Source organism: Vombatus ursinus, unplaced genomic scaffold (assembly GCF_900497805.2).
Source record: "Vombatus ursinus unplaced genomic scaffold, bare-nosed wombat genome assembly UNPS02010548.1, whole genome shotgun sequence".
In the NCBI taxonomy this organism is placed as follows: Eukaryota; Metazoa; Chordata; class Mammalia; order Diprotodontia; family Vombatidae; genus Vombatus; species Vombatus ursinus.
The window spans coordinates 5,703,785-5,726,082 of record NW_020950326.1 but is presented as its reverse complement, the minus strand read 5'-3'; the positions used below and the strand labels follow the sequence as shown (position 1 = coordinate 5,726,082).

The window sequence follows — 22,298 nt, the reverse complement described above, 5'->3', positions numbered from 1 at the left end:
CCCAAATACCCTTAGTATTTAATTTAAAATGACACAAATAGCCATATCAAGTGAGGCACACTGTATAATTTCAGGATCCTAAGGTTTAGGAATACCTTTGATCTTTTTAGAAATTAGTCATTTTTTGCCTTGTAAATTTCTATTTAGTCTTGTTTGATTTATTCTTGACTCAGGGGTCTGGTTCAGTTGCCAAGTTTTCTGAGTCTCTGTGTATCTGATTCTCATCTAGTTCATTCAGGCTAGAAGGACCTTTCAGTTACAGCAGTATGGATGTCTCTCATCTAGTGAGACATGATTACTAAAGGTTGCTTTTAAAACAAAAAAAAATTTTTTTTTGCAGAGGAAAGCAAATCTTCTATTGACATAATTATAATTGTGAGATGTTATCAAAGAAAACATTTTGGCCCCAAGTGAAATATGATGCTTACTACAAAAAATATTCTCAATCCTTGAGAAGTAGATTAAAGTCTTAGCTTATTTGGCATTAGGAGAAAAACAAATCTAAAACTAGCATATACAAAGCAGTGGATTTTGGGGTGACCTTGTCCAGGTGACTTAATAAGTTAAAATTCTCCAACTTCTAACCCTTTCCCATTTCAGGGATCCAATAATTACAACAACTATTATGCAGAAGGTTAGATAGTGCAATGTAGGGAGTCCTGGCCCTGGGGTTAGGAAGGCTTGAGTTCAAATCCTGCCTCAGACTGTGTGACTATGGGCAAGTCATAACCTCTCTCGCCATTTGTAAAATGGTGATAATAGCACTGACTTCACAGGGTTGTTGTTAGACTCAAACAAGATACCAGGTACAGTGCTTTGCAAACCTTAATGTGCTATATAAATGTCAGATGTAGCAATTAATATTAAATACATTTTTAAAAACCCACCGAGGGGCAGCTAGGTGGTACAGTGGATAGAGCTCCGGCCTTGGAGTCAGGAGGACCTGAGTTCAAATCCAGCCTCAGAGTCTTGACACTTAATAGCTGTGTCACCCTGGGCAAGTCACTTAACCCTGATTATCTAACCAAAAAAAAAAAAAGCAAAAAACAACAACAACAACACCACCAACATCAACCCACTAGATCCTCATGAGCTTGGATACACAGGCATATTACAAGCTAGGCGTAACCCAGTGTATTGCTTTGATCACTTTTGTTAGTTCCTTGCCCTTTGATTTAAATTCCTGAGTCTAACACATCTCCAACCTGAAGTTAAGCAGCCATTCTGAGTTCCTCATTTGTAAAATGAAAAATTATTCTGGGATAGTATAGAGAAACACTGCCTACCAGCAGCAGTCAGGTCCTCTTGGTTCATATATCAGGTGTCTACTATGAGCTCTCAGGTGGAGATCCCACAGTGAAAAATGGCAGGGAATGTCAGTTTGTTACTAATTGTTCATGGAAGGGGTGTGACTAGGAAGTGCTCCTGGCTCAGGATGTAATAATATCCCAGATCAGCCAAAACAACCTCTTGACTTTTAAATCCAAACATAAAGCCTGGGGATTTTATTTCTCTAGATCTCATTTTTTGGGGTTTGTTTCCTTCCCTGTAACAACGTAAAAACACTAAAATAGCCAAAGGAGATAGAGAAGAGGAGGTGCACTGTAAGACAATAATACTATCACACTCAGGCTATTTTTATTAAGTTTGTTACCAAAAAAAACACCCGGGGAGTCGAGCTGACACTCATTTACTCTAGTCCTTGGGACAACTGGCTCAAAAAACAAATAAACTGAGGTTTCTGGTCATTATGTGTCATCGTTGAAGCCTGTGGTGGCTACAAAGGGTGAAGGTCAGTGAGAGCTCCTTGAACGTTGGGGAGGTGGCCATAATAAAACCCTGAAATGCTTTCTGTGTCACAGGTGCTGGGACAGCATGTATGTTGTCCTCCTGTTTAAACTACTTGTCTTCATGGTTTGCTTAAATGCTGTAATTATAAGGTCAAACAAAAGGATACTTTTGGGGAAAAAAAGGATAAATGTAAGCACAGATCATCTCAATTTAACCCAATTTTTTAACATGTTAACAATTCCTAAAGATTACAAAATTGTCAGGTAAATAAGACATTCAATAGCAATCTGGAATGCTAGCCCAGGAAAAGAGGGACTTTTTGTTATTGATGGATAGATATCAGCCATTGTCATCTGCAAAGATTTTGTTTCCTTCAAAGCACAGCTCTTTCAGGAGACGTTAACTGTTCTGTACACTTTGTTAGTGTTCTGCCCCCCTCATACCCCCTCCCCTGCAAAAAAAGTCACTTTGTATATACACTTTATTTGTGTGTGTATGCACTTACAATACCCACATACATGTTTTCCCCTTTAGAATGCAAGCTCCTTGAGAGAAGAGATTGCTTTGTTTTTGTATTTATACTCCCAGTGTCTAACGTAATACCTGGCATGTAGCAGATCTCAAACAATGCTTATAGAAAACAAGATATTTACATAGTTAGCGTAGTGGAAAGAACACTGGTTACAGAGACAGAATATCTGTCTCTGGTATTTATATTAAACATAAAACTTTTTGACAAATTACTTTTCTTTGCACCTGTTTTTTCTGAGAAATTATAGAAATTGAGAATTAGAAAATGTGCTCCTCAGAGGAAGTGGAATCCAGATGCCTCATTTTGTAGATGAGGAAACAGGCACAGAGATAATTAAATTTAAACTTAAGTAAGAGTTGTGGGTGGCTAGGTGATGCAGTGGATAGAACGCTGAGCCTGGAGTCAGGAATACTCATCTTCCTGAGTTCAAATCCAGCCTCAGACACTTACGACCTGTGTGACCCTGGGCATGTCACTTAACCTTGTAATGGCAAACCACTCGAGCATCTTTGCCAAGAAAACCCCAAATGGGGTCACATAGAGTCTGAAAGAACTGAACAAAAAAAGTCATATAGCTAATAAGTGTCTTGGTTGGGATTCGAAGTCAGGTCTGCCTGACTCCAGTTGTCAGGAAGGAATGCCTAATTTGTGGGAAGTTATGAGGAAACTCCTTTGTAAACCTAAAGATGCTTTAGACATGAGCAATTTGCTTTCTCTCCCTTTCTGGACATTTTATTGTGTTATATGGCACCGTTGGATGGGCAGAGGAAATAAACAGAATTAAACTCAAATCAGCTTGTTTAGTTCTTGGTTAACAACGGTATGTGACTTTGGAATGGCTTATTCACAGATCCTATACCTCAGGTCAACATTCAGCAGAGGCAGGACATTCATTTTTTGTTCCTAAAAATAAAAGATAAACTTTTATGCCCACTCCTTACAAAAATGTCTCTCCCTGCTACCGTGTTGAACTTTTATTATTCTCCCTCTTCAATATGTAGAGTACAACCTGGCAGGACTTGGAAGCTGCAGCCAGTTGTTCCTAACAGAATCAAATCCTCTGGCTTTCTTCAGCAGCACCAGTCCGAGATATGTAATCTGCTCCTGCTTAGAGGAACAACCTTCAGTTTGGGGAGGAACCTGCAGTCTATTTTAATTGTGGATGAATCATGTACCATGGGATACTGTGGTCTGAAACAGAAAAATCCTGGAGTCAGGTCCAAAAGAGAAGGATTAGTGGTAGATAAATAAAATTCCTTTTTTTTCCTCAGTTCTTAAACTGGCAGACGTCAGACGTCTGAGATTCTCAGCTGCAGGAGGCAAGTTGTTTCCCTGCTGCATAGAAGTTGAGGAATTCTAGAAATCATTTTAAATCACTGAATTTATTTTGTTATTATGAATCATTAACTAGGCACTGCTAATTTTGATTCTATTAGGATACTATAGGTTGGTTACTCTTGGGTCTCCATAGAGCCCATGGGTACCCAACCAGCAACTGCTGACCATTGTGATGATTCTATTTGTGGTGCCACTGCAAGCCAGCTAGTTGTTCCTGGAAAAGTACATTTTGGGTGCCATCCAAAGAAAGATAGAGTCCCTGCCAAAGGAACCTCACAGTCTAGCTAGGGAGACAATGTACTCCGAAACAAATGAAACAATTAGAGAACAATATAATATTTGAAACCAGCATTTTATTGCTGGTGTAATAAGGTGCTATATGGGATAACAGGAAGAGCATTGGACAAGTCAAGGGTTCTGGATTCAAATGCTGTTTTCACCACTTGATAGCTATGTGATCTTGGGCAAGTTACCTAATTTTTATGAACCAATTTTCTCATTTGTATAATAATACTTTACTACTTATTTCACAAGGTTGTTGAGGAAAGCTTTTATATAAACTGCACAATGATTTATGTTATAGGCAACTGGAGAATAGGGTAGCATACTTTTGATGGACCTCAAAGATAGAAGGCTTACTTGTAACGGTATGATTCATGTACCTCCCTGGCATAAATCTGCCACAGATTATCTACCCAATGTGCTGAAGACCTTCCTTTAAGTCTTCTAACATTTGGTGGGTACCGCTGTGGCACCATATATCTGTTATCTCTTGTTCCTCCTAGTAAGACTAGCCTACCACTTTTTTCTTTTTCTTCCTAATAGTTTCTGGATGATAGTGTCACTTCTTGTATACGTGTTATCATTAGTAATTAAAGTTAAGAGGTGATTCAAAGCCCAGGGAGAATATTTTTATTAAAAAGTATAAATTTTTATGTCAAGGAACAGCTTGAAGTCACTGAAAGCACTGTGTTTTATCAATACAATCTAAGCCATTCTCTTCTCCCAGTTAAACCTGGGCTTTATGTCACTGTCCATCCGCAGTGTCTGTCTAAAATGTAGGTGATGATGGGCCAAGTGAATGTGCTGCCACTCAAATGCTTACGATAATTTGGGAAATGTGCATTCTTTACCCACTTAGTTTTCTCTGTGTAGGCTGTGTTAGCCTCTGTTAGGCTGATTTCTTTGGAACGACCATGGATCAGGTTGAGGAGGCCACATAAGGGGCTTGATGTAATAAACACAAAGTCATTTACGAATTGAAGCATCTGGAGGACATCACCATCTGAGGGAATTCCTCTACCTTTTGGATTTTATGTACAGTGCCTGGCACGTATTAACAAATGCTTTTTCATTCAGTCATTCAATTCATTCATTTTCATTAGGTATGCCCTTAATATGTATGTAAATTGTTCTCATAAAGAATTCCAAACCATGCTTCCTATACTCCATCCTCCTTTTCCCCCTATACCCAAGAACCTGAACTTGGCTCCTGGTATTTGAGAAGTAAACCCAATCTTGCCCAGAACCAGGTCTTCACTTCACTTTCTGGCCATTTCCAAACTAGACAACCACATATGTTCCACCTTACCTCCATTCTAGCTCCCCTTCATGGATTGCCTTTGCCCATTAGCGGTCAGGGACTGTCTTATTTGCTTGTATTTGTATACACAATACTCAGTACAGTGCCTAGATGAATAAATTTTGTCTCTCTCATAAACATTTTATAGACAAGTATTCATATGTGTTGATAATTCCTGGTGTCTTCTCTGTTGCTTTTTTTGAATAAAAAATATTGCCCCGATAAAAAAAATTAAAAAAAAAAATATTGCCCCAGTAGAATATAAGCTCCTTAAGGACAAGAACTATTACCTTTTTTTTGTCTTTTTATCTTCAGTGCCTAGCTCACTACTTTCTACGCTATAGGTATTGAATACATATTTGCAGAATTGAATTTATTATTTTTCCATTATTTTGGTAACTTCCTCTCTTAGAGATATATATTTCAGAACTGATTCTTTAGTGCCTTCAGAGGCAGAGTGGATAGAACCCTGGGCCTGGAGTCAGGAAAACCTGAGTTCAAATCTGTCCTCAGACACTGACTCGCTGTGTGATCCTAGATCATTTAACCTGTCTGCCTCAGTTTCCTCAACTGTAAAATGGACATAATAATATCACCTACCTCCCATGGTTATTATGAGGATCAAATGAGATAATATTTGTAAAGTGTTTAGCACACTGTCTGGCATATAGTAGGCACTATATAAATGCTTGTTTCCTCCCTCCCTCCTTTCCTTCCAAACTATCACCCTCTAATAATTTTTTTCTTTCTGTATTTGGCTAGCTCTGGCTGTTGTTCTTGACTTCACCTTTTTAGGTATCATTTTTATTTCTTTCTGTTGCAATCTGGCACTCTGAGGTGTTGGAATTCAGTCCCAGTTATTATTGTTCCCATTTTGTAGGTAAAAAGTCACTCTTGGTCCCATAGCTTATAAGTGGTAGAGCTAGGACTGCATTCCAGGCCAGCAGTGTTCTTCCATTTTAACATTTAAAGACACTGATTCTTAGAACTAGGAAGGGATCTTAGAGATCACCTCTTCTAACTTATTTTGTTTTACAAATGAAAAAACTGAGGCCCAAAGACAGGCTTCAATACTTTGGCCAGAGTTACACTCATATATTTTCCTGTTTAAGTTTTTGTCATGTTTCTACCAGAATGCTGGTGTTCTGTGGTGGAAAGACCACTGGACTTGAAATCAAGAGAGAACTGGGTTTGAAGCCTGCCTCTAAGGCTAACCAAGTGATCCCAGGCAAGTCACTTAAACTTTCTGAGCTTCTATTTCTTCATCTGTAAAATGTGGGTGCCTACCACACAGGACTGTTGTTAGGCTCAGATGAGATAATCTATGTAAAATCTCTGTAAACCTGTTACATAAATCAGGTATTACTATTATTAAAGGTGACAGTTTTACTGTCACTGATGATAAGGATAGGTAATGGCAGAAATTCTGCCAAATCTCTTTCATTTTCAATCTGTTGTACTCCTTCCACATTACTCTACAATCTGGTTTGGATGGCTTTTACAACAAACTCTCTGTAGGCTCCTCTGTGAGGTAGTACTATGCATCCATCTACCATTTGCAACCATAACATTCTGCAATTATATTTGTTCTCAAAATTTCCATTGTCCTTGGCTACCAGGTCTTTCCATTTAGCAAAGTTAACAAGCGTTTGCTGGCTGAGCCAGTTTCTGAACTGTACAAGATTTCTACTCAGAAGCCTCATTGTGGTGTAGAGGTGACCCTGAGTTCTTGAAAGCTATGTAAGGGAAGCAAAAGTTCTGCCAGGTTTTTCCAAGCTGGAAAGGCTCTGGGTATGGTCTTGGTGAGCCACCACCTGTGATCCAAGGACCCACTTAGGTAAGTGAAGAGAGGCTTATTAACAGATGTTTACACAATTGGTGATTAATTCTTTGGCCATGGCAACCCATGAAACAAAGAAAAGTACAAAATAACCTTTGATGCTATATAATCTCCATCTGCTTCTACAGTGATGGTGATAGAGTAGTGAGAAAGGGAGCAAAGGGTGCTAACAATGACAGCTTTCAGATTATCTATAAATATTAATTTAACTATTAGTATTCCTAGTGCAAGAGCTTTGCCAGTAACCAGTGAATTTAATCTGGAGAAATTAAACCACTTAATATTGGCACTGAAAATGATATTTAAAAAAAACAACACAAGAGAGTTGTAGTTAAATAAAAGTGCCATTTACAGATTTTCCTTGGAGAACTGAATAAAAGTTAATGGAAGGGGTTTAATCATATGTCCCCTACATAACAAGAAATATTAGTTTCAGACCATCTTGCTATGCAGGCCTCATAATTATAAGTAAAAATACCATCACAAAGATAATTTATAGCTTACAAGCCAACTTTTTCCCCTTAAAATGAAGAGGTAAAGAAATTCAATGATGAACTTGACAGGATCTTCTAAACTAAGGCTACATATACCCTGAAACTCTACTACTTCAGGATGACAAATTAACAAATGATTTTTCATTCATTCAATTCTTTCATTCATTTTTTTAAAATTAGATATGCCCTCAATGTGTATGTAGATCATTCTCATAAAGATTACCAAACCAGGTCTCCTATACTCTGGTCATCCTCCTTAGCCCTCTATACCCCAGAATGTGAACTCTGCCCTTGGTAACCTGATCTTACCTGATCTTACACAGGGGAGGACAGCAGAAAACATGTTGGAAAACATGGTTTGAGATTAACAGGAAACCAAATTGGCTTTATAGACTACTCAGAAGCTTCAAATTAGAAAATTTGAATGGTAAACAACATTTAAAATTTTAAATTGGGCCTTTTATCAGTCAGAATCATGTCACTAACATGAGTGTTATTCCTAAATAAGCTCTCTGTGTACAAGCTGACCAGTGGCTTATTAGAGCAAAGGTCAAGATCAATGCCAAATGATAGGATCCAAAATTTAGAGATCAACAAAAGAGACCTTGGAAGCCATCTTGTCTAGCCCCTCATTTTACTTAACAGATGCGGAACCTGAAGTCCAAAGAGGCTAATAACCTGGCCAAGGTCACAATGGCAGTAAGTTGTAGAGCTAAAATTTTAATTTAAATCTTCTGGCTCTAAATCCAGTGCTCTCTCTCTAATGTTCTGTAGTGCAATGAGAACTCTGTGAAAGCACAACAGCTCCAGCCTGACCTGTGTAAACAAGCTGTTGACTTTGAAAAGTGAGAAATGGATAAAAGTAATGACAGACTGATTGTCACAATTTCTTCCAAAAGTCTGTGTGACCAGTTGCCACAACCATGACCACAAGAGCTTCAGCCACCATAAAAGGGGCAGTATGTACAAGGTTCTAATTGTGCAGTGTAGACAACTAGAAACTAGGACAATATAGAAATAATGTTCTAATGTTGGCGTATAATGTTTCAAAGGAGTTTGGGAAGAGAAGGGTCAGTGTGGGCTGAATAGCAGGGACATCTTCATGGAGGAAGGCGGGGTGGGGGGGTAGGGTCTTGAATTGTACCTTGAAGAACAGGTAAGCTGAGTGACCCTGGGCAGGTCACTTAGTGATTGCCTCACTAAAAGGCAAAATAATAATAATAATGATGATAATAGGTAAGGTTATAGATAAGGTGTGAGCGTTTTAATTGGGGTGGGTAGTCAGGATCTCATCATGAAGTGATTTTTCCTATAAAGTATAGCTTAGTTTCATTGACATTGTTAGAACACTAATACTGGCTTTTCTTCATGCTCCTAGACCCTACTGATAGTGTGTGGCTGTGACTCCAAAGAATTTTGGGTGAAACACAAGTCTTTCCACAATAGCTCCATAGGCTGTTGAGCATTATATTCTATCAGTATATAATACTATTATTCATAATGCTGTCTTTTGTGGCACAATGTATAGTGCATTGGCCCTGAAATCAGGAGGACCTGACTTCAAATCTAGCCTCAAGTCAAACACTTGACACTTACTAGCTGTGTGACTCTGGGCAAGTCACTTAACCCCAATTGCCTAAAAATAAAAAATAAAAAAAGAAAGAAAGTATCTAATCATAATGCTATCTTTTTTCATAAATTGTTTCATGTTTACATTTGTCTTGTCTTCCCATCTGGCTTTTGGTCTCTATCTATGACCTGGTCCAGGGGTGGGGAACTTGCAGCCTCTAGGCCACACGTGGCCTTGTAGGTCCTTGGGCACAGCCTTTTGATTGAGTTTAAGTTTTACGGAACAAATCTTTTTATTAAAAGGATTTTTTCTGTGACGTTTGGATTCAGTCAAAGGGTTGCACTTGAGGACCTAGAGGGCCCCACCTCATTGTCATGCCTTCCTTTTAAGCAGCTTACAACCCTTTGTAGAACTGTAGTCAATCACATCCCTTACAGCAGAAACAATTCTATTCCAAATCATGCCATGTTATCACAGTATGGTACAGGAAGTTCCCATTTATCAAATTTTGCTGGAGAATAGGATGTTCTTGTTAATTACATTCTAAACAATAAGAGCAAGGGACTTTAGCCTGGAATCTCTGAATTTGTTTTAAAAAAATTTTTTATAGGGGCAGCTAGGTGGTGCAGTGGATGAAGTACCGGCCCTAGAGTCAGGAAGACCTGAGTTCAAATGTGACCTCAGACACACACCACTCACTTGCTGTGTGACTCTGGGCAAGTCACTTAACCCCACTGCCTCATAAAAAAAATAATTTATAATTATTATCCTAGTATAATTGCTTTCCTTTCTAATTCTATGTATTTTATTTTATACATTTAAAAATATGATTCTCAGGAGTTTTTGCCAGGTTGCCAAAAAGGTCTATGACACAGAAAGACTAAATAAGTTAGAGGGATGTAATATATGAGGCAACAATAGCCCAGTGCTAATTGCTTTACAAATATTATATCATTTGATCCTCACAACAACTCTAAGAGGTAGACAATATTATTATCCCCATTTTACAGTTAAGTAAACTGAGATTGAAAGAGGTTAAGTACCTTGTCCAGGGTCACACAGCTAGTAAGTGTCTGAGGCAGGATTTGAACTCAGGTTTTCCTGACTCCAAGCCAGGGTTCTATCTACTGTGCCACCTAACTGCCATTTGCTAGCCTATCCTTACACACTAAGGAAACTGAGTCATATCACAGAACAGGAACAGTTGTGTTTTTGACAATCAGAGGCAAGAGCTCAGACTATATAGTCTAGGCCTATGCTTTCTAGGAAATGACTGGATTTCTTTTACCTGAACAAAACTGAATTCCCTCCAGTTGAGAGAGTTTGAGATAGAAGGCAGTGAGGTGATGGCCAGCAATGACAGAATGCCTAGGGCCAGGATTCCCAGTGAGACGTAAATCTCCAGTCTCCAGACTTCCTCCTCATTCCATATATTGCTCTTGTTTGCCAAGACCTGTCACAGACAAAAACAAAATCAAGAAATATACTGTCATCAACAGCTGATGGTAGACAGTATGATTAGCATATCCAGTTTTTCTACTCAGGGCCTAGAAGTAAGTGGGCTTCCAAAGCTGTCAAGGTGAGGGGTAGGGCTGGGGATGGGAGGAGGGAGGCACAGGTGCAGAATGTAGAAGAGACATAAAGAAGACTAAGTAAGTTGTTAACCACTAAGAGAGGATGTGAACTCTTCTTCCTTGGAGATCTTTCCAAATAGGATTAATTGGAGTAGAGATAGAATCTGAGTTGTCCTTTTGGTTTTAGGAGAATGTAAGGGTAGAAGTGATTAGATACTGTGACTTCCGGGAAACCACTGTAGTTCTGTGATTTTAAAAAAAAAAATTTGATGTTTTGCAGATTCTTTCAGTTCATGCACATTCAGGTGGTTGTTCTGAAAGACCAGTAATGGTGGTCAACTTGAGGGGACTGAACTAGATGACCTCTTGGGACCCTTGTGGTTCCAGATAAATAATATGGACTATTGGCAATGGGGGAAAGTGAGAATACTTCTCCCAACCACAGCTCTGGGATGGCCATGAGTGACAGATAGCACTTGGTGTTTAAGCCAAAAGAAATTATGCACATGCCATGGGAGTATATCAGTTCTTTCACATCTGCATATGAAGATAATCATTTCTATCAGCTATAATTCCCTTTAAACATGTAAAAGTTTACACAGTCAGGAGTTAGGAGGTCTATATTGGAGTCCCAATTCTACCACTAACTAGCCGTGTGACCTTGGACAAGACATTTTTCACTCTGTGGGTTTCAGTTTCCTTATTTGCTGGGATTGGGTAGATGATCATGAATATCTTATTCAGTCCTCAATTCTAATTGCATACATGTATCATTGTTTAAAAAAAAATCAACATTAACCAGAAAGGTGTAGCTAATGCTACACAGAGAATAGTGCAAATTTTCTCTTAAATCACACACAGGGTGGTGTCACCCACACTTAACATACTAATACTTACTGGACTCTAATAATGCTAATTAAATCCATGCTGAATTTTTTGGTTCTTTCTAGGTTTAAGAGTCCATCATAACTGGGTAATATTAAAACTACCCAGCTGAGGTTGAAAGCTAGAACTTTGACTAAGGTATACATACATTCATATGTGCGATTTCTCTTTTTATGTCTGTTGATATTTTCACTTTAAAAAAAAAAAAGGATTGGGGTAGGCAGAAAGGGAAGATGCGTATGAAAACCTGGGTCCCAGTCAACCAGTCACCTTCATTAATCTTTGAGCTTTTAGCTGTCTCATTCAGAAGTAAACAGTAATTAAACAGCAAAGTTAATTAGAATCTAGTACTCCTAGCATGTCTCCATTTCTTCAGAAATGCTTTTATGTTTAGAACAAAATATTGTTTTTGGTGATATATATGCATCTGGTGGGAAGAGATGATTTGCAAGGAAGTGAAAAGTAAAATGTCTCCTTTTGACTTCTTTTCTTGGTTCAGGACTTTAATTGACTTAGATGCGTAAAAAAGGCCCAGTATCCAGAGAGAGAAATGACATATTATATATATGTTTGTGTCTAATGGTAGCCATCTCAAGGGTAGTGGATGGGGAGGGAAAAGAAAAAAAAGGAAGTTATATGATATCTTTGCGGTATATTTGAAAGGAATAGCAAGTTGTATACAATGGATCTACAGTTTCAGGTGCAATCCTATTTTTTCCATTCCACTTTGTTATGGAAGTGGCCTGTTTTATTTCTTAAGTTCAGAATAAAAAAAAAAATTAAATAAATTTTAAAAGGCTCAGTATGTTCCTCTAGTTCATAGGTAGTTTTTTCATGGGACTAGAAGTACACTATGGCATGCATCAGCAGCCTAAAGAGGGTAGGTGTGAAACAAGTCAGGATGGTAAATAGCCTTTGGACAAGGTGTTCTTAACCTGGCATCCACAAATTTGGTGGTTGTTGTTTTTAAATATTTTGATATCTGTATTTGAATTTTTTTAATCCTATGTATTTTATGCATTTAAAAACATTATTTGAGAAAGGATCCATTAAGTTTTAATAGAAAGCCAAATGGGTCCATGACACAAAAATTTTAGTTAAGCATCCCGGGGGAAGAGGGGTAAGATCAGTTAATGCCAACTATACACCTTTTCTCTCCTCACCAGCCCCACAGCAGTTTGATCCTTTGTCTGTCAAAGCTACAACCAAGTATGTTTTCCTTAGAAAAATGTCGGCTGGCAAAATGGTTCCCACTTGAGAGCACTAAAAAAAACAAAAAAAAAACAAAAAGGATATCTACTGGGGGAAGAGGCATTGTATAGTGGAAAGTATCTTCCTTGACTTTGTTCTCAAAATGTGGTTTACATTAGGAAGCAGGTAAGCAAATGAGATACAGGTTTTCTAGGGTTTGGATTCAGAATTTCTATCAATTCTGTGGATTCAGAGTCGTTATAGTGGGTTCACTCTCACTTGCCCACATTGTCGAACACATGCAGAGCAGGTAAGGAGGGGCAAGTGAAAGCAAACCACAGTGGGTCTGGATGGGAAAGGCTACAAGTTCAGCATGAGCTGTGGTACCTTCCCCACTCCCTAATGGACTCATAATGTCACAAGCACTGGCATCTATGGCCAAGGTCATCCCCAGAAGGCTAAAAGGTATGCTCTCCAACCCCCCAATACCTCTATACAGGTAAAATTTGAGAAGCAGAGCCCTCTAGGAGCCTCCTGGTGAAGACTAGTCATTAGGGACGATCTGCCCTGTAATCTGGGGGCCAAGGAAGACAAAATTAAAACCTCTGTTTAGGGTGACTGTCCTGGGGGGTGGGAGGTGGGTGTTCTGGCAGCCAGCATTGTAGGCTAATGACCAACTTTCACAAGACCTAATCTTTCCAGTTAGCCATGTGGGGTTGAATAATGTGTAGGATATTAAAGAGATAATAATGTCTCATACATGTATAGTATGTCTCACATATAATATTTGTTGTATAAGGGTAAGCTGAAGGAATTGGGATGTTTAGCTTGGAGAGGAGACTCATGAGAGACACGATAACTTTCTCCAGGTATTCATAGAGCTGCTATCGTAGGGAAGAGAGATCAGATTCGTTCTGTTTGGTCCCTGTTGGCAGGACCAGGAGCTATGGGTAAAAGTTGCAAGGAAGCAAATTTAATCTTGACATCAGGGAAAATTTCCTAAAAGTTAGAGCCAAAAGGGCTGCCTAGTGAGGTGGTAGGTCCCCACTCTGTGATGATTTTAAGCATAGATTTGATTGAGAGACCTGAATTTAAATCCCAGCTCTGCTATTTGCTGTATGACCTTGGGCAAGTCATTTCATTTTTCTAGGCCTCACTTTCCTTATTTGTGAAAAGGAAGAGTTGAACTAGATGACCTCTAAGGTCCCTTCTAGCTCTATATTTGTGATTCTGACCATCTGACAAATATATTACAGTAGGAATTTCTTTCAGATGAGTTAGATTAGATCTTGTTGAGGTCCTTTCTAACACCAAATTCTGGGATTCTGTTAAAGTGGATAGTTTTTAAAAGTTTTCACATAAATCATTTTCACGCACATTATTTCATTTGGTCTTCAAAACAATTCTACCAGGTAGATAGGGAAAATATTATCATCATAGATCATGTCATCCACGCTAGAATTCAGGGCTCCTGACATCCATCCAGAGATCTTCCTTATTTATTATGCTGCCTATTTTTTTTTTGGTGGGGGGTGGGGTGGGGGGGAGTATCTGAATCTAGGATCTCATTGGATAGTAAACTCATAATCTATAATCTCCTTCCACTGGTGTAGTTGCTCAAGGCACTGAGAAATTAAGTGATTTGCGCATGGTCATGCAGCCAATATATGTCAGATAGGATGTGAACCCCAGTCTTTCTGGCTCCAAGGTTGACCCTATATCCATTATTCCATGCTGCCTCTCAACTAAGTGTCTGAATATCCCGTATCTTATAGAAGGATACCCCTAAAGGTTTGGGGAGTCTTTGCTTAGTTATTGTATAAGGTAACTCACATCCTTGTAGGAGAGCTTTGGGGAATGAGAAGAGAAATGGCATCAAATGCATAAACTTACCTGTAACCATGGCTATACAAAGTAGTGTTGGACTATTTAAGGATTTGAGAGCACTGCTGTGCCATTGAATATGTACAACAAATAGGTAAAATCTCAATGAAAAATGATGATGTTAATGTTGCTATTTAATACCCAGAATGTTGGGGCTGGAAAGATTCTTAGAGAAAATCTAACCCAATCCCTACTTTTTACAGACAAGGAAACCAAAGCCCAGAAAAGAGAAATGACTTGTCTAAGGTCAAATAGTCAGTTAGGGACAGAACTGGGGCTAGAATATAGTCATCCTGATTCCCCATTTAGTGTTTTGTTTGTTTGTTTTTCTTTTCCCCCCATACAACACTTCAAGAGGTCTGGCCCAGAAATAAACATGCCAGGACTTAAGAAACCAAGGAGGTTTCTGTTTTTTCAGTCCCAGATATTTATCTACCCCCATTCCCAGGGATATCATATGGCATTCTGAGTCTTCTTTCTGGGTCTCAAGGAGAGAATACCTGCTTGACAGCATCATTAATAATCTGGTAACGATGAGAACGGCGCAGGGGCAGGCAAAAGCTGTAGACGGCATGCAGAGAGGCACAGAAGAAACTGATGAGGCCAATCTGTTTGCGGTGCTGGAGCCAGTGGTCAAGCCAGTCAGGAAATTGGTGGTATTTGGTGCCCCGGTGGAGCTGCAGGATAGCGGCAAGGACCCCGGGGAGGTACACCAGCGACAACATGACATAAGCCACACAGGGCAATGTGGTATTGACCACGGAGACAGGGAGTTTATAGAAGCGGTTCTTGTGCTCTTGGATATACGGATGCAACACATCCCGGATGAAGTTATAGGTGTAGAAGCAGATGAAGAGGCCCAGGGCCAAGATGATTGGAATCTTCCACTCTGGGAGGAGCCTCAGGGGGATGGCCTCAATCTCCCTGGCAGATGCCAGTGACCCCATGTCTACTGGATTGAAGCCCATGGCTCGGGCTATCTCTGAGACCTTATGTTTGGCTTCCTGCTGATCTCCGGAGATTAGCACCTAAAGGGAAATTAATACCAGGAAACAAGCTCATAAAAGGGTCATCTCAGATCATAGAAAGTTAGAACCAGGAGGGATCTGAGAGATCACTTAGTCTGGTTGAGCAATCTGGTCCTGCACACCAGCCCTGCTCCAAGCCCACCCCTGCTACTTTCTAGTTGGGGCAGGTGTATGCTTTCATCCCTATGGCGATGGTGTTCCTTAGAGAGAGAACCTTGGTGATAATCACTTATATTTGAACAAAGCTTTATACTTTTCAAAGGGCATCAACATCTGCTAATTACCTCAGGTATTACTACTCCTATTTTATGGATCAAGAAGTTAAAGCCACAGAGTAAGTTAGTGGCAGAGTCAGGATTGGCATTCTGTTTTCCTAAGTCTAAGAATAGCATTCTTTTCTACACACCACTTTGCTTCCTGGCCTCTGGCTACACGGGTAGGACCTTCTCCACTAGCCAATAGGCTTCAGCTGTCTTCTCCCTCCACCTCCGTGGGCCGTTCTCTCATTGGTGAATTCCTCTCAGAACCACCATTCTGAGGAAGGGTCCACGCTGGGCATCCTTCTCTACACTTCATTGACATTCCCCTGGGGAGGTACCTTCTCCCCGGCCCCAGTTCCCTTCTGTGTGTTGTCTCTTCTCGTTAGAATGTAAGCTCCTCGAGGAACATTTTTTTTGCTCATAACGCCAGTGCTTAGCACAGTGCCCAGTACACAGTAGGTACTTAATAAATGCTTGGGGACTCAAATTGACTTTAGGGGATTCTACCCCTAATCATTAGGAATTAAATTGAGGAACTAGAAGCTCAGAATACTTGCTCTATGTCGTTGTTGTTAAGTTGTTTTTCAGTTGTGTGACCTTGGTTGGGATTTTCTTGGCAAGGATACTGGAGTGGTTTGCCATTTCCTTCTCTGGCTCATTTTACAGATGAGGAAACTGAGATAAACAGGTTAGGTGACTTGTCCAGGGTCACACAGCTAATAAGTGTCTGAGGCCAGATTGAACTCATGAAGATGAGTCTTCCTGACTCCAGGCCTGGCATTCTATCCACTAAGCCATCTAGCTGCTCCATATAGCATGTTGTATAGACATTAGCAATTAGGGCTAGTTTTGAGTAGTGCTCCATCACTTCATCAGCCATTTGCATGATACCTTCCCAAGTGGTTTTTCTAGGGCTAAGGCGTCCATGAAAGAATACTGTGTTTCCTGCCCCTTTCACTGCCCTAAGTGCTTGGCAACAGTGCTTCTGGAGTCCGCTATCTATAGAAAGTGTCTTTGCAAATTTTTGCTTGGGACTTGGACTCATACTCTCAGTTTCTTTTCTGAATTATGGCACTATAGTGCCAGGAGGATCATTGGCTTCCTGCTGTCCACCGAATCAAGCTCAAACTCCGCCTCACTTTCAAGAATAAAGGCATGAAATAATGTCAAAGATTCCGGCAGAGCATCCTACCTAAAAAGCTTGACCCCTCATTACTCTCCCACATGAACACTTGCTTTGAGTTATATTGGGCTTACTTTCCACCAAACACACCATGAGCATTCTACCTTCTGGCCTCAGTTCCGATCCATCCAATCCAACAGCTCATCACTACCCTCTGCCTCTCTGATTGGAGGGCAGAGCCATGAATGCCCAAACCTCCATCTAAGGAGAAGACTCAGGACAGACAACAATCTCTCACCTGGCCGTATTACTCTGGGACTTCTCTAAGCCCTCCACCACACCCCATCATCTAGTACCTTCCCTCACTCTCATGCCCTTTTTAGCTTCCTTTTGTGTGCATTGTCTTCTCTAATAAGACTGTAAATTTTTCAAGGGCAGGGATTGTTTCTTTTTTCATATTTGTATCCATGACACACGGTAAATGCTTACTGCTATCCCTCTGTCTTTCTACCTAACCAAATCTTACTCTATCTAGTAATCTTACTCTACCCAAAGTAACTTCCCTTTCTTTAACTACTTCTTTCTATACTTTTTCTTTCTTTTGTTTTCCTAGCCTTTCTCAATTAGGAATTTATTATATATTGTCACATTAGCCTCTCATTGTTAATCTTATGTGATTAGCTACAGTGTAACCTCCCTGAAGGCAAAGCCTGTGTCTGTGTCCCCTATTTCTATATCTCTTATAGCAGGATATAGGACTGTGTACATATTAAGCACCATATGAATACTGGTATTAATGACTGATATAAATTCCTGTGCCTGTTTGTGAGTCTGTATTTTTTTTCTCAACCAAAAAGAATGCTGTTTTGCATGAAACTACTCTCTATTCTAGCCTGAGCTCCAAATACCTCTTGCTATACCATTTCTACCTCTTAGTTTAGTGACTATTCTGAAAGGTATTTCTTTCTCTCCTCTTCTTCTCCTCCAGAAGCTCTTCATTCCATTCTCTTTCTCCCACAAACCTACCTGTTTGTTCCCATCTCTTGGGCCAGCCTGCAGGGTCCAGGCAGAGATGACGTTGAAGGCCTTAACGACCGTGCAGGTAGGGAAGAGGGAAGCCAGGTGCTCAGCGTTGGACTCCCGCCGCTGGAGGTGCTCCTGCTCTGTACTATTGCTCACATCCACAAGGATCTTGCCCACCAGCAGGTCACTCAAACTACAGAGTGTAGAGTAGTGCTCCCGATACATGGCCACAAAGATTATTTCAGGTGTGCTCACAGCCTCTGCTTGGATGGTTACTTGGGCTGCAGCAGGAAACAACCCTGCTGTTCTTTTTGGGTTTCGGCTCCCAACCACAACCCCGAAGCCTGAGCTCACCAGGCGTGTGGCCAAAGAACGGGCAAAGTCCCCACTGCCCAGGATGCCCATGGTCTGGGCCTGGCTGGGAATCTCTGTGAGGTTGGGATTGCTGTCGAAAAGCTGATGGGAAATTAGGGGCTTGTCCATGTCTCCAGACATCCTTTCAGCTGAAATGAAAAAAACAAGCAGTTTTAGCCAACTCTCCGTTCCTTAACACTCCATTATCTGTTTCAAGCTTTCATCACAAACTCATGAAGGGGGATAGATAAATGATTTAAGAATTTTATTTGGAAACTCCAGAATGTTATATCTCCAACTTGAAAGATTTGTTGTTGTTATTGTTTTGGGGTGTGTGTGTGTGGTGGTGGTGGTGGTAGTGGTGCTGAATGAAGTCTGACTATGTTTAGAGAGTAAATTTATGGGGGCAGCTAGGTGGCCCAGCCCTGGAGTCAGGAGGACCTGAGTTCAAATCTCAGCCTCAGACACATAACACTCACTAGCTGTGTGACTCTGGGCAAGTCACTTAACCCCAATTGCCTCACCAAAAAAAAAAAAAAGAGAGAGAGAGCAAACTTATGGAAATATTTACCCCCAAAGAATATAATGCCTCATAATATTAACTGGGGTCAAGAGAGATTTAGATAGTTATGAATGATAGACTTTTGATAATTAGGAAAGTTAGAGATTTTTGAGGTCAAGGTCATACCTAAGAAAAGTTAAGTTAATGAAATTTATCTATGATGCCCACCCATTTCTCTCTTAGCATTTCACTGGTCTCCCTAGACAGGTATAAAGTCATCCACCCTTAAAATGTTTGTAGGAAAATAGCTCACCGTATGACTCCATCAGGGGTAATTGAACTTCAAGAAGGGATTCTTGATGATAAAAAGTGTCCTAGCAAGTTAGGGGCAGCACTGGGATTAGAACCCAGATCTCAGGATTCCTAAGTCAATCTTCTTTCACTCTATCGTGTTGGTTGCCCATCTCTTTTTTCACACACACCTATGTATGCTGCACTTGCTCTCCCTTTTCCCCAGATCAATGCCACATACATTTACAGAATGTTAAAGCTGGAATGGGACCTTAGATCGTCCAGGCTGACCCCTTCATTTTGTGAGACAGAAGCCAAGTCCTAGAGTAAAGCAACTTTTCCAAGATCTTATCAGTGGCAAAGCCAGAGCTAGAACCTGGTTTAGTGTCCCCTTTCCGTTATCCCATGACTCTCTACCTTCCTGGATAAAACCTGTCAAAGAGAAGTTTGGGGTGACAGGACCACCTAAGGATATCATTGCACTAGCCCAAGGCCATGGGCCTAGGGCTTAAAAGAAATGTAATGGCTGCAATTCAGCCTCTACCCTTCCATTTAGACTCTCTTGAGATGGTGTATTGATATGTCTGTGGATAGGAGTGACAGGGCACTTAGACCCCTCTTCTAGCAGCAGACAAAGCTGGTCTTTTTACGGAGGGTCAGAGTAGACAGCTTTCTATATGGTGTGATTGCAGGGTCTGAGGAGGACCTGCACCCAAATATCTCTGTCACCATTCTGGCAGGCATCTGATTCCACTATTAGAAACACTGCTTTCCTGTATTTTATCTTCCATTAAAATGAACATATCACTGAGAGAAATACAACAGAGAACCTGATGGACTCTTCATGTTATAGGGATTACACTGATCAAGGGTTCTTAACCTTACTATCGGGGTTATGCTACCAGAAGTCTGTAAACTTGATTTGGGGGTTTGTTTTGTTTTAGATTTAGTATTTGGTAACTGCATTTCAGGATAATTTGTTTTCTTTGTAAACCTATGTAGTTTTATTATTCTGGGAAAGGGTCTATAAGTTTCTACAGACTGCCAAAGGGTGCCATCACACACATGCACATGCATATGCACATATGCACACACACACACACACACACATACATACACACACATACATGAAAGTAGAAAGTGACCTGGATTTACAGTCAAAGGACCTGAACTGAGCCCCAGCTCTGCCACTTACTTTCTATGTGACCTAAGGCTTGACCATTTCACCCACTTGGGCTTCAGTTTCCTCATCTGAAAAAGCTTTGGATTCTAAGGTCCTTTCCCTCTCTAAATTTATGACTCTTTTGTTCCTTCTTTGTCTCACTTTCATGGCTTCATGTCTTTACATCTCAAGGAAAAGATCCTGAGGGGGGGTTTTATTAGGGGAGTAAGAAGAGAACTGTGTACCTGATTGGAAGTAGGAAGGAACCAACAGTGAATAGAGTGAAAAGATAGAAAAAGCAGAAGGGGACAGTGCAGGCAAACTTTGTTATGATGGAAAGAACACTGGACTTGCAGGCTGAAGACTGGGGTTCAAATCCTGGCTTTGCTGTTTGCTAATAATTGTAGTTTTATAGGTGCTAATGACCCCTCTAAACTCCCGTTTCTTCATTTGTAGAAAATGGAACAATAATACCTATTTACTTCACAGACTGTTGTTGGGGAGAAAGTGCTTTGTTAGAAGCATAACAGCCCTGTGAGAGATATTGCAAGTATTATCCCCATTTTACTGATGAGAAAACTTGGGCCTAGAAGGGCAGCTAGGTGGCATAGTGGATAGAGTGCTGGGCCTGAGTCAAGAAGACTCATCTTCCTGAATTTACATCTGGCCTAAGACACTTACTAGCTGTGTGGCCCTGGGCAAGTCACTTAATTCCTATTTGCCTCAGTCTCCTCATCTGTAAAATGGGGACACACTGGAGAAGGAATGGCAAACCATTTCAGTATCTGGTAAGAAAACTCCAAATGAGGTCACCAAGAGTGTCAGACACAACTGAAATGACTGAACAACACCAGAATGGTTATGCCTTACCCAACCCTATCTGGCTTTGTTCCTAGGGAAGGATTCTTTCAGAGCTTCTTAAAATTTTCTCTTTAAATCAAGAACTTAACAAAACAACCACAAATATGAACATTTAAATATGCAAAGAATTGTTTTCAAAAGATTATATATGAAACCATGAACTTCTATTGTATATGTAGTTTGTTTTCAATAAATGTATGTTATATATGATAGTAGTAACACACTTGGCTCTGTTTATGTTTCCTTTTGAACTTCTTCCTGTGTATTTTTAATGTTTTATTGATGCACTTTCCTTTCCTTTTATAATTTACCTCTGTCATTACCCACTAATTCCCCCTACTCCCTGCTGTCAAATAGAAATCCTCCTGTGTAACAAGTAAATACCGTCTACAAGAACAAATTAAGGATTCTATGATCCTATGAACATTCTGGCCAGGTCTGAAAAAATGTCTGTCTCCTGTACCTCTGGCCCAGCAAGTCAAGTCAAGAATCATACAAACAGGAGCAAAAAAGAGACAGTCTCTGCCCTTAAGAAGCTTGTAATCTAATGGGGGACATAAAAAGGAACATAAAAGGAAGCTGGAGGAGGGGAGTATGCTGGAGAAGAAAGTCTGAAGAGTCAGGAATGAAAGAGTGAACGTGTCTGGCCTTGGGATCCTTCCAGGAGAAACAACCAATCAGAGGAAGGGACCTCAGGTGTGGAAGGATCTTGCAGGGTGAGGAGGCTGCTGGAGAAAGTTAGAGAAAGAGGTCTGGAGAGTCAGGAGTGAGCCTCACTGAGAGAAGAATGAAGGAGTGAAGATCACCTCCCAGCCAAGAGTTGTGAAGTCAGTCTGTGCCTCTGCTCCTCAAGAAGAATGAGAGATGGGACCAGTGAGTGAGGATTGTCCGAACTCTGAGTTCTTTCCAAAAAGCTATCCTGCCACCCTAAATGATTCACTGGGAGCTTCAAAGCCCAAGGTAGGGGGCTAGCCACTAGCAAAACTTTGAGATTATCCAAGTTTGTCTTCTGC

The 22,298-nt window shown here is 40.3% G+C and overlaps 1 protein-coding gene across 2 annotated transcripts in view; it reads right to left on the bottom strand.

Moving 5' to 3' along the window:
• STEAP3 (STEAP3 metalloreductase) overlaps positions 1 to 22,298 on the bottom strand; it is a 73,655-nt gene that overhangs the window by 3,586 nt on the left and 47,771 nt on the right. For both annotated transcript variants that reach the window (XM_027854757.1, XM_027854758.1), the window contains exons 2-4: positions 18,119 to 18,618; positions 15,182 to 15,709; positions 10,436 to 10,600 (exon numbers count right to left, since the gene is read on the bottom strand). In XM_027854757.1, coding sequence (XP_027710558.1) covers positions 10,436 to 10,600; positions 15,182 to 15,709; positions 18,119 to 18,618 — 1,193 coding nt within the window. The remainder of the gene's footprint in view (positions 1 to 10,435; positions 10,601 to 15,181; positions 15,710 to 18,118; positions 18,619 to 22,298) is intronic.